The sequence below is a fragment of the Euprymna scolopes genome, chromosome 19 (genome assembly GCF_053919585.1).
Source record: "Euprymna scolopes isolate OS-2025 chromosome 19, ASM5391958v1, whole genome shotgun sequence".
NCBI lineage: Eukaryota > Metazoa > Mollusca > Cephalopoda > Sepiida > Sepiolidae > Euprymna > Euprymna scolopes.
The window spans coordinates 35,201,157-35,213,381 of NC_136500.1; the positions used below are offsets into that span (position 1 = coordinate 35,201,157).

At 31.6% G+C, this 12,225-nt stretch overlaps 1 protein-coding gene across 4 annotated transcripts in view; it reads right to left on the minus strand.

Moving 5' to 3' along the window:
- LOC145303515 (regulatory-associated protein of mTOR-like) overlaps nucleotides 1–12,225 on the minus strand; it is a 161,581-nt gene that overhangs the window by 21,114 nt on the left and 128,242 nt on the right. For all 4 annotated transcript variants that reach the window (XM_080144953.1, XM_080144954.1, XM_080144952.1 and 1 more), the window contains 4 exons: nucleotides 10,939–11,053; nucleotides 9,101–9,225; nucleotides 6,717–6,818; nucleotides 5,154–5,260 (listed from right to left, as the gene is read on the minus strand). In XM_080144953.1, coding sequence (XP_080001079.1) covers nucleotides 5,154–5,260; nucleotides 6,717–6,818; nucleotides 9,101–9,225; nucleotides 10,939–11,053 — 449 coding nt within the window. The remainder of the gene's footprint in view (nucleotides 1–5,153; nucleotides 5,261–6,716; nucleotides 6,819–9,100; nucleotides 9,226–10,938; nucleotides 11,054–12,225) is intronic.

A 12,225-nucleotide genomic window follows, 5' to 3' on the forward strand; every position in this document is an offset into this window, starting at 1 on the left:
TATTTATGTTTTCATTAGGTGGCAGGTATAGGGAGCAAATTGTTAGCGGTTTTCTTAGACTGATAGTTACTGCAACGGCTTGTAGTGTTGTATTCAGTTTGATTTCGCTTTGAATTATATTATTATTAATTAGAATGGACACTCCTCCGGAGGCTCTATTTCCTTGTTCGTGTATATAATCATAGGTTGTATATCGTTTGATATGTAGTGTGTTCTGAATTTTCTTATAAGTTTCTTGTAGGCATATGACTGCTGGGTGAAAAGAGGCAATGAGAAGGTTCAATTCGTCGAAATTTGCCTTTTCACCTCTAATGTTCCATTGAAGGAATACTGGTTTATAGGTCATTGGTGGTAAGGTAATGATCCTCTGTGCTGTGTTTTTTTTTCTTTCTTTTTTTTTTTTTTTTTTTTTTTTAGTTGATTATGGGTTTTAGTATTGGTGTTGATATAAGGTATGGATTTAGTGTAAGTTGTGGAGGGTTTTCAATTAGCTTTGTTTTTTTCTTCTGTTTTTGGCTTGTCTTCTGTTTGGTCTTTTGTTTCGGGTTTTTTGTTTGGGGATCTGGAACTAGAATTAGCATGGGACCTTATGTCCGTTTTGTTTTGGTTTTTCTTTTGTTTTGACGTTGATCGATGGGAGATTTCTTGATTTAAGGTTTCTGTTTGTTGGTTTGGGTATTCTGTTTCCATTTCATCTTCAGGTTCAGTTTGATTTTTAGGGATTGGGGTTCTAGTTCTGGAGTTTGAACGGGACCTTATAACTGTTTTGTTTAGGTTTTTCTTTTGTTTTGGTGGTGTTCGATAGGAAATTTCTTGTTTTGGGGTTTCTGTTTGATATTCAGTCTCCATTTCATCAGTTTCTATTAAATTTTTGGTGAGGATTTCTATTTTTTGTTTTGCTGGTTTATTATTTGGTTTTAAGAAAGTTAGTTCTTGGGGATATTGGCTTTTAAGAGGGGAGGTTTGGGTTTGGGAGGAGATAAATACTTTATTGGGTTCTTTCCTAGTTTCTAGTTTTAATTTTTCTAGTTTTTGAAAGTGTTGTATTTTTAGGTTTTTTTGGAAGTTAAGCAATTCGTTTGGTTCTAGATGTACCAGTTTTTCAATAAGTTCATTATATTTATCAGGCTGGTTGGTGGGATTTGTTTTTTCTGTTATTTTCGCATATGTTTTATTTCTAATGACTCCTTCCACTATTGTCTTCGCTTCTAAGTAAGAAATGTTTCGTTTATGCTTTGTGGCTAAAATTTCTTTTTCAGTTTTCCATCGTTCACAGCTTTTTGAGTAGGCAGGGTGCTCCCCTTGGCAGTTTATACATTTGGACTCGTGACATTCTTGTTCATTGTGACTTATTTCTTTAGAGCCACATTTAGCGCATGTGGGATGACCTCTGCAGGCATCTCTATGGTGACCGAATTTTTGACAGTTGAAACATCTCAGAGGATCTGGGATGTATATTTCAACTGGTTCCATGGTGTAACCAATTTTAATTTTAGGTGGAAATTTGGAGTGTTAAATGTAATAATGTAAGTATGGGTTGGTATTTTTTCTGAGTTTTTCTTTATATAGATTCTTTTAGAGTCAATGACTCCTTGTTTGCTCAGTTCGTTTTGGATTTCTTCTGGTGAAGCCAGAGATAGTTCCCGGCTACGGATAACTCCTTTGGATTGATTTAGTTTATTGTGTGGGGTAACTTTAATGTTAATATGGAAAGTTTTCATATTTTCTAAATTTAGGCTTTGGCTTTTTGTCTCAATTTCTATTAATAGGTTACCATCTTTAGTTTTTTTTACCATTTTAGGATTTATTTTCCTTGTTAACACCTTTTCAATAAGAAAAGGGGATAATTTTGACATTGGCGTTTCGTCCAAAGATTCTAATACATAGTATTTAGGAAAATCCGTATTTTCCTCATTATCTGAGTCCGATAAGGCGCGTTTGGGTTTTTTTTTTTGTTTTGACATAAATATGGATAAAAGTTTCTCTGCCTGTGTTCCCCACCCACCCCGAAGCCCAATATTGGGACTTGTCAAGGGGGAAACACATTCGCCTTGACAGAGTCAGGGCTACACAGGCAGTATACTCAGTCAAGTAAGAAATACCGAGCATCTGTCGTTACTCAATTTTTCACTACCCAAATCTAGAGTGAACAAAATTTTGTGATTGCAGCCATGTCGGGATTGGATTCTACACTTGCTGATTGACCCTTGGCCAGCGCTTTCGAACGTCTACTTTAGGGGTGAGGTTTATCAGTTTCTATGGTTTTGTTTAAGAGGATTTCTTTTGCTAATTTTAAATTTCTCAGTTTAGTCTGAACCATTGATAGTAGACGTAGTGCTTGACCTGACCAGCCGATTGATCGGATCGGGCCCCTCCGACCGCCCGTCTAACCGAGATAAGGGCCAAAGAGATGTGTTAGGAAGAGGAGGCTCATGAACTCGTCCTCCAGGACCTTCAATCACCAGGATTCCGTTCCAAGGTGTCACGGGTCGCCACCCACGGCTAACAGGTGGCCCCATTGAGGGACTTTTACCCTCTGCAGGGGGGCAGTCAGTGTATTCTAATGCCCCACTGACAGGGCCATATAATAATCGATAGAGAGAATTGTCTTTATAATAATAAATATGTAATCTGCATGAATTAAAATAACATATTTAATTAACCAGGCAATGCCAGGCAGCCTGCTAGTATATATATCAGAATAAAAAAACACTCCAATTTCTTACATACCTATGTTCTTCTTACTATAAAGATTTCAGGAAAATAAAACAAATGTTTTAATCTCCCAACTTATTTATTGTAAATTCTCAAAGTCATTAAATCCTGGCATGAGCAAAGTCATTAAATCCTGGCATGAGTTTGTGAGAAAAAAAAAATTGTGTATGCATTAAAATTTTTTTTGTTTTGTTAACTGAGTTAGATAAGTAATCTTTTTAGATTAGTGATCTTTTTGAATTAAAACCTACAGAGAAATACACATTTTGTATTGAGAAATATGTAAATATGTAAATGTTAGCTAAAGATTAACAAGTTATCCAAAATGGCTGTAATTTGGGCCATATTGGATAACTTTACCTTTATAATACGTGGAAAATCCAGCTCCCAAAAGAATACCCTGGATTAGAACAAAAATAAAAATTGCCTTAGTCTAGAACGACTCACCTTCATTAATCAAGGACAGAATAGATAAAGTGTAGAATCAGAACAGATACTACACTTTCTGTTTAGCTCAAAGGCCAAGAATTTACAAATAACATGTGCTTTATTTTATACATAAGCATGTTTAATAAAAAGCATATTAAAATATATATAGTATATAGAGATATTTATTTATTAATGGTGTTATCGAAGATCAGATCAAATCAACATATATCACTGGTTTTAGGCCAGGTGTGTTCTCAAAAACGAAACCTTAGCATTATATCCTATTATATAAAAGAAACTGTGTGTGTGTGTGTGTGTGTGTGTGTGTGTGTGTGTGTGTGTGTGTTCATTTCCTATGGACTTGAAAATGACTGAGCCGATTTATATAAAATTTCATAAGATACTTTATGTGCCTGGCAATGTTCTTAGACAGGTTTTCTATCAGAAATCGATAATCAAAATAATCCGATGAAAGAAGAAACAGGGGATTTCAACCAAAGTGAACACCTCACACAGCGTAACAGTACAAGTGCATTTATCACACAAGCCAAAAGGCCAGGTATATAAAATCAGCAGTATGTTCTTTGATATGACAGAGGTGTATCTCGAAAAAAGTTTTCTGTTTAGAGCACAACTGAAGCATGATTCTTGACTTTTGCATTTTAAACTTTGATGCAAGCCATTATATATAAAAAAATAATCTTATAAAATCAACAGTAGGTTCTCTACAATTGATTTGATTGAAAAATGGGCAATTTCATTGATTTCGATGACAATAAAAATATGAGAGTGTGAAACATTCATTGATCATCATCCAATAACGAGCAACGTTGGGTCTCCCTGCTCGTATAGATATATGTGTGTGGACATGAAATTAGATTTCCATGGTAATTGAGTAATAGGGTATGATGATTACATGGGTATGAAAATTTAATGCAGTTATGATTGAAAGTTAATTACATGTCTATAAAGATATTTTTGTAAAATACTAGCTGGCAGCCCGACATTGCCTGGTCGTACAATACGCTTAAACATGATATTTTGATTTATGCAGATTGTGTATGCATTTTTATAGAATTAATCCTCTAGTGATTATTAGATATTACAAGGAATAATTTGCCCGAATGATAATGTCGTTCATCAAATTCTCTGTTTACAATTTCACGTCGGCTGATATTTAGGCTTGTTGACGAATGCCCTGGAAAAGTCACTTCTGATTAATGTTCAATTTTAAAATATGCAAACGAAGAAATGATTTGCATTGATTTTAAATCGTACCTCTTCTTTTATCATAAATTGAACTCATTAATAAGAAAAAATTAAAATAAAATGGTGAGGTACACCTGAACTTGAACAGGAAATCATTCAGTCTGTAGTGAAATGCTCTACCATTAAGCTATGTGTCCAGATTACAATAAATCTGTTCTTTTAAGAAGAAATGATTTGCTAAGATTTTATTATCTCCCTTGCCAGCAAAACGTAAAATATTCCCCTGTAAAAATTATTCTTATAAGAGAAAAGCTGTTTTTAAGATTGGATTTTTTTTGATTTTTGATACTTATCAGATGAATTTCTTTACAAAACATATCAAAGAACACTGCCAGACATATAAAAGTGGCTTTTATAGAATTGTAGAGATATCTTTAAATCGATCTCCTCCCAACACACACACACACACACTTAATAAATATATAAAATAATTAGTTTTAAATAATCAGTGTCAAATTAAATATTCATCTCAGTATTATTTTAGTATAGAAAGCAACCTCCACTTTAGAAAACACTTCTCACATTTCTATGTTTAGAGATTTTCAAAAACTTAATGTTATTGTTTAAAATAAGCATTCAACTATTTTGATCAGACAATCAAAAACAAGAAAAAATAAACAACAAAATAAAATCTGATATTTGCTCAACTAAATCTTCATTTGGGTGTTTGATAGAAAATTTTTTAATTTTAAATTTTGTTGCTATATGTAACAAAAATTAAATTAAATTGACAGAATTACCTGTGTCTTTACTTCTCTCTTGATATCCCAAATTCTTATGATTCGAGCATCGCCTGTAGTAAATAACGTCTCTGTCACTTGATCCCAGCTTAATACTAAACCAGAACCTAAGAGAAAATAATCATACAAATAAATCATAATACTCATGGAATCAAAACAAACTCAGAAATTTACTTCCATACATTAAAGAAAAATAAGACTTATTTAATTTGACTATAAGATTCATTTTTTTTTTTTTTAACTATATCCCACTTTAAACATGAAAATAAAAATAAAAATGCAAATTTAAAATGGGAATTAAAAAAACATTTCTAGAAAAATATCTCTTGATGACGAAGCCAATAAAATCATTTCAAAATGTCCTGAAGACAATCTCTAGACATAGAGCATGAGATTAAATCTTTTCCCTGATTACAACCTAATTTCATTCTTTAAGTATCAGCTTAAGATTAAAATTAGACGTGATAGGAAAGGATTACATTCCAGAGAATTTAACATAAAGATGAGTGCACACCAAGAATTTTTGCATTAGGAGCTAGATACAAGTATGTGTTCCCTCTCTAGACATGGTCTATGCAATCTTGGGACGTTTTAGAACCCATCTTGATTGAAGTAAACTTTTAGCTATTGGAGTGAGCAAGCTCTGTCCTTGGTTTATCTTTTCCCTGGTATTAAGAGATCTTTCAAAAGGCTTGTTCCCCAGCTGCATTTATTTTGGAAGGACACCATCCACTTGTAACAGAGCACATATGAGCACGTATGAAAATAGCAGCAGTAGCTGAAAGATGGATAGCAAGCAATTGTATTAGCAGCAGGAGCAGCATTTGAACGTGTATGCAAATTAGAAAGTGTGCAGGAGCTGGAGAAAAAAAAAAAAGACACCACGTGGTCAGGGAGAAACAAAGTCGACACTGAAGGAGACAGATGTGGAAAGTGAAGGCGAGAACGGTGGCCGGCGTATGGACGGAGGAAAAAGAAACGCACCAAGTTAGATGGACATGTGGTAGCAAGAGATTATTTTAAGTGATGTGGAGACAGGAAAGTAACAGTAATAAATGCTTTTGTAAAAAAAAAAAAAGATGCAGACCTGGATTTTTATTTATGTTTATTCGAGATCAAGCTGCTTGTTTTCAGTACCAAACAAATCAGAAAACAGTGGGAGGTTTAAAATTAGCAAGAGTTTGGAAGGCATTACTAACTTAGCTCATTTTATTTGCTTTTTTTTTTCTTTTTTTTTTTTTTTGTCTTTTGAAAGATTTTAGTTGTCCCACTCCTTATCAGCCACACATTTGTAGATATTCTCCTTGTAAATAAAATTCATTAAAACAATGGCAGCATTTTAAGTAATCACGCTCATAGAATGAATGTGCCATTATGATGCAAGTGTCTTGTTTAAGAGTGGCATGACCCTCATCCAAAAATTTATCGGTCGTCATTAAGAAAAATTTGTTTATAGCAAATAAATATTGGAAGATAATCACTCTGAATTTGAATGACAAAACATCAGAAGCAGAAGAAATGTAGTTTTAAGACATGTTTGCTTTTTGAAGAAAAAGAGCTAACCTCGATGTAAAGGTAACATTTCCGATAATCCTTGGAAGGCTGTAACCAAAACCTGTTTGTTCTCCTCATTATAATTTCGCCAAACACGTACAGAACCATCATCTTCAAAAGCAAAAAAGATATACAAGAAAAGTCATATAAAAACGCAGTTAAATTTTAATCCTTTATTTTGTTCTATGTAATTCATGGTGGTCATTTTAATCTATCTAGAAAAGTGACAATATGTGTGTGTGTTTGTGTGTGTACGAGAAAACTTCTCAACCTATATATATATATATATATATATATATATATATATATATATATATATATATATATATATATATTTACAACAAATTTTTGATCTACAGACATGAAATTTGGTATATAGGGTATTCAGATGTGGAAAACTTTTTAATCAGTTTTCATTCAGAAAAAAGCGCTGTTAAGAGGTCAAAATTTAAAAAATTGATACTTGGAGGTGGGTGTCATCGGATTTTTATCTGTTTGTCAGCTGTTTCACAAGGTCTGAAAAGCTGGCCTAATGGTTATTGTACTTGACTCACTGTTTTTAAATTTTGATTTCAATCTCAGCTTGAGTATTTTTTTTTTTTACTTATAAGAAGCGAACCGTTTAGAAAAAACATAATACGTGCATGCACATGTTTCAGTTTCTTTCCGTTTTTTTTTTTTGTTTTCTTTATTTCATTTTTTTTTTTTTTTTTTTTTTTTTTTTAAGGAATTTAACATGATGTTTACTACTGGGCAATGCCGGGTACATCTAGTACATTTATAAAAGTGAGAATGTGTGTGCAGACAACTCTCAACCTATATACTCAACGAATGTTTAATCTACAAACTCGAAATTTGGTATATAGGATATTCAGACATGTGGAAAACTTTTTAATTGGTTTTCATCCAGAAAAAAGGGTTACTAAAGGGTCCAAATAAAAAAACTTGGTACTTTGGGGTGATCAGATTTTTATCTGTCTTTTAACGGTTTCATGACTGCGCATTAGTAAATCATTTACATAAGTTTCCTTGTGTTAAGAATAAGTAAGTTTGAAAACACTTTTTAAAAATTATGGCAAGCTGGCTTAATGGTTATCATACATGACTTACTACCTTCAGGTTTAGGTTTCGATCTGAGCTAGAATATTTTTTTTTTTTACTTACAAGACGCGAAATTTTTTAAAGGAATTTAGCGTTACATTTAATGCCAGGTACATCTGGCAGTAATAGATAAAACTCAGTAAATCATTTCTTCTTGCATTTGTAATGGAATGCGCTCAGCTGTTAAAAATTTTATTAATAGTTTTGGTGCAAAAAAAAAAATAAAATAAACATGTAAATTTTAAAAAGTGTTAAGTTCTATTGGAAAGATACTGATTTTTTTTTTTTTCTTTTTTTACATAGGCTTATTAAGTCCCAGAGGCCACTCGAGGATAAGGATTAATATTGATAGAATGGATACGATAATATATAATTTATTAAAAATATGTACTAGATTATCCAAGATGTTAAATCAGAATTGAAACTGAAATAGCATCAAATTCATATTTGATTTTGCTTAGTGACTTTCTTCTCTCGGCAACATCAGAAAGTCTTTCGCTTGAATGCATTTGAAAGAATAATTATTCTAGCTAGGAAGATTGTTACAATGGCAACAATTTTAAACAATGACTCAAATAATGTAAAGGACATAACTTATATCCTATTTCCATTTGGTGAAATGAACTGTAGATGAACTCAAAGCTGAAAACATTTTTAATGATTTTAAGAGCTCAATTTAAAAGATTATATTTTTTTAGACAAGTTGCTAAAAAAATTATTCAATTACTCATCCAATTTACAACCCAGTCTCCAGCAACTTTTTGTTGGGATTTTCTGGCAGGTTACATAAGTAGCCAGAAGATGCTGAAGTGATTATCCAATTAGTTGTCAGAAGACGACAAGTTTCGATGAAAGCATGAACTTCAGTGCATCAAGGAAAAGCTTTTTAAGATAGAATGATTTTCAATATGCTAAGTCAATCCTCTCTCTTCCCACATTAAGAATGGCTTTCTAAATAGCTGTCCTTAACAAGAGAAGCAGAGGTAATGCAACATTTTTAATTAATCGTCCGACAGTCTTCATTTTGATATCTCACGGCTACTTACATACCCAACGGAAGATGCCAACACATAGTTGCCAGGTGAGTAGGTATAAATTAGATAAGTACCCGCCAAAAAAGTAAACTGATAAAATCCTAGTTCAAAATACAACAACTACCACCAAATGTTACTTTTAAAAAAGATTTGGTATAGTGGTGACCCATAAAATCTATTGTATTGATTTTACTGCAATAAAATGTGAAATTTGTCCATCAAAATTGCATAAAAGAGAAGAAAAATAAATAAACTGACCTGATCCACACATCAATAAGGCTTGGTCATGAGGATTAATAAATTCCATGGAGGTAATGCGGCAGGTTTTGGGATGACTATTGTTGACACAACTTAGCTGGATGCCTTGTTCCCAGTCCCACACACTAAAATGAAAATACATTGGCAAAAGATAGTATGAAAATTTCAGTGTAATTTTAAAATGAATAATACTCAATTGAAAGTATACAACTGAACAATAATAATCTCAAAATTCAGTGCCAAAATGCTTACCAATGTAGGAAAAAAAAAAAGAAAAGAAATTTAGTTTGAAGTCAAAAAGTAAGAAACAAAATATTAAAACGGTACTATTTCTAAACTGTTTTTTAACTTCAAGCATTGAGATTAACATTTTGGAGGAAAGGGTTGACATTCATAAAATTGCCTTTTAAGGGGCAAAATCAGGTAGAATGGTTTGGAGAGCAATAGGTTGATATTATATAAAAGGGTAATTGTTTGCAGGCTTGGCTAAAACTCTAAAAATAGAATAGACAAAAACCACATGCACACACACATTTTTAAAAAATTCCATAAAATATAGAAAATTTAAATTTTCAATTTGTATCCCTTGTTGAATAGTAAATTTTTTGTAAATTCTAATTTACAGAGTTTAAATTCAATTTATATATATATATATATATATATATATATATATATATATATATATATATATGTATGAGAGAGAGAGAGTGAAACAGTGTCTATGGATGATTATATAATCCTCCCCTTCTTGGATCGGACACTGTTGGTAATTGATATCGCCTATCACTGCTTTAGCATAAATGCAAAGCTCTTTGAAAATAAACAAATGGAGCACTGTGAGAGTGGCAGTCAATGTTTCTATAAAGCATTGTTAGATATCATTGTGCATGGCACCTCTCTCAGTGGCCTTCAACTTGATGGCTGTTGGTTCATTCCGAAGCTTGGGATTGACGCTGGTCTAGCCACACTGAAGAGCTGTGATACAGCAAAACAGTGTGTGGATGACTATATATATATATATATATATATATATATATATGTGTGTGTTAATTAACAGTCTTTGCAGCAAACTTTTGCAGCAGATAAATTATATCTGCAAATGGTATACAAGTAAATACCTTTGCAAATTAAAAAAAAACATGCAATACCATAAGAATAATAAGGCTGACATTATTTCAACGTATTTAAAATAAAAATAAGAGGAAAGAAGTTTTATTTTTATACATGACCTTAGAAAATAAACACACCACAGAGGCACATGTTCCAAACGCAAGTTTTTTTCATGTTGACTGCAAATATGCTTGCTTAAACTTTTCAGTAATTACTTTCAACATCGAAAAAGTCTAGTGCGTATAATACTTGATAAAATTCAGTTGTAAAGTTATACTCTTCTGAAGATTCAATCCTCAGTGCATCCTCAGTCAAAAATACCACGTGAATTACTTAGGGATTCTATCCAGTCATAACTGACAGAATGAGGACATACTACCCCTGTGGATTAAATTAAGAATTTCATTGAAATTCTGTGCAGATTCTTGAGTTCAACAGAAAGATTCTTGAGTTTGATAGGTCAGAGCATACATCACCTGAAATGTCGTGAAAATAGCACTCAAAATGAAAACAATAATCCAAAGAATCCAAATAATATGAATTATCAATCCTTATCTCAAAAATTCAGAACTGATACTCATGTAGTAACATAGTTTGGTTACAAACAGATACATAAACTATTATAATAACATGTATATCAGGTTAAACAATTCAGTAGCAAGCATTACCAATGAGTTGATTTCCAATAATGAATTATTCTACTGTTAAAAGAATCAAAATCGTTTTACCTTACATTATCTTTATCAGCAACAGCAAGGTGGGCTTCATATGGGTGAAAACGGAGGATAGTGGGACTACCAGAATTTTTATTGACAAAGATTTGATCATCAAATCGATTGTAGCCTTAAGAAAAAAAAAAGAAAAAAAATATATATCAAAACACCAACATGCAGATATTATTTATATTAGGAATAGATAAAAAGTGAAAGTAACTTGTTTTTAATCAAATATCCTAGGATTGAAAAAAAGAAAAAAAAGAATCCTAACATAAGAGAACTATCTGATCTTAATAGCAATCTAGGTAATAATACAGATTATGGACTGTGTTACCATCGGTATATTCTGGCAGATTATGTAAACCATCAGAAGGTACTGAACGATAACTTCATGATTTTTTTTTGGTGATGTTTAAAATGCTAGCAAATAAAAATTAAAGATAGAATCTACAACAGTTATCGTATTGTAAGTTCAATGAAAAAAAAAAAATGTTTATTTTGTTCTAAAGAAAATTCATGGGTAATTGTAAAAAAAAAAAAAAAAAAAAAAAGAATTTTTCTACTTTTGCAATTTAAATGTTTAGAGTTAAAAAAATAAAAAAAGTTAAGCTAAAATGCATGAATATTACTTATGTAAATCAGAAATATTTTTTTTTTTATTGTAATCTCTTAAAGTTTTTTTCTTGCTCAAATGCCCCTATTCCGAATTCATAGCAGTGGGATGACATCAGTGGATTTTTTTTTTACCAAAACAGTCATTAACAATGTTATATTTTCTTTTTATGTTAACCTATTTCCAAATGATAAAAATTATTGTACAGTAAAAATAATTAAAACAAAAATCATTTAAAAAGTGTAGTCAAATGCAACTTCTTTTTATATGGGCCAGGCAACGCTAGGTATCTCTGCTAGGATTAAATAAAATCAATTATTTATTTAAATTTTTATTCAGAATTTTTACTGGCCAGGTAAGTAGGAATAAGCTTGCATAAATTTGACTAATTATGAAGTAAATTTTATAGATGCTTCCATGTTTGTTATTAGTGGTGAATCAATTTCACTGATAGTTTCAAGTTTTAAATCATTAGACACACCTAGTGCTCTATGGACAAATTTATCTTTAGTTGACCAGTTGACCTTTTACAAATAAATATTTTCATCTACTAGTCAAATAAAAAATAGAAAAGTTACTAGCCAAATCCATGTGATTTTTGGAGTATGACATCTATTTATTCTGTAATGAGTATGTAAATCAAAGATTTTTCTGTATTATTTTTTTAATAAGTGTAATTCTATATA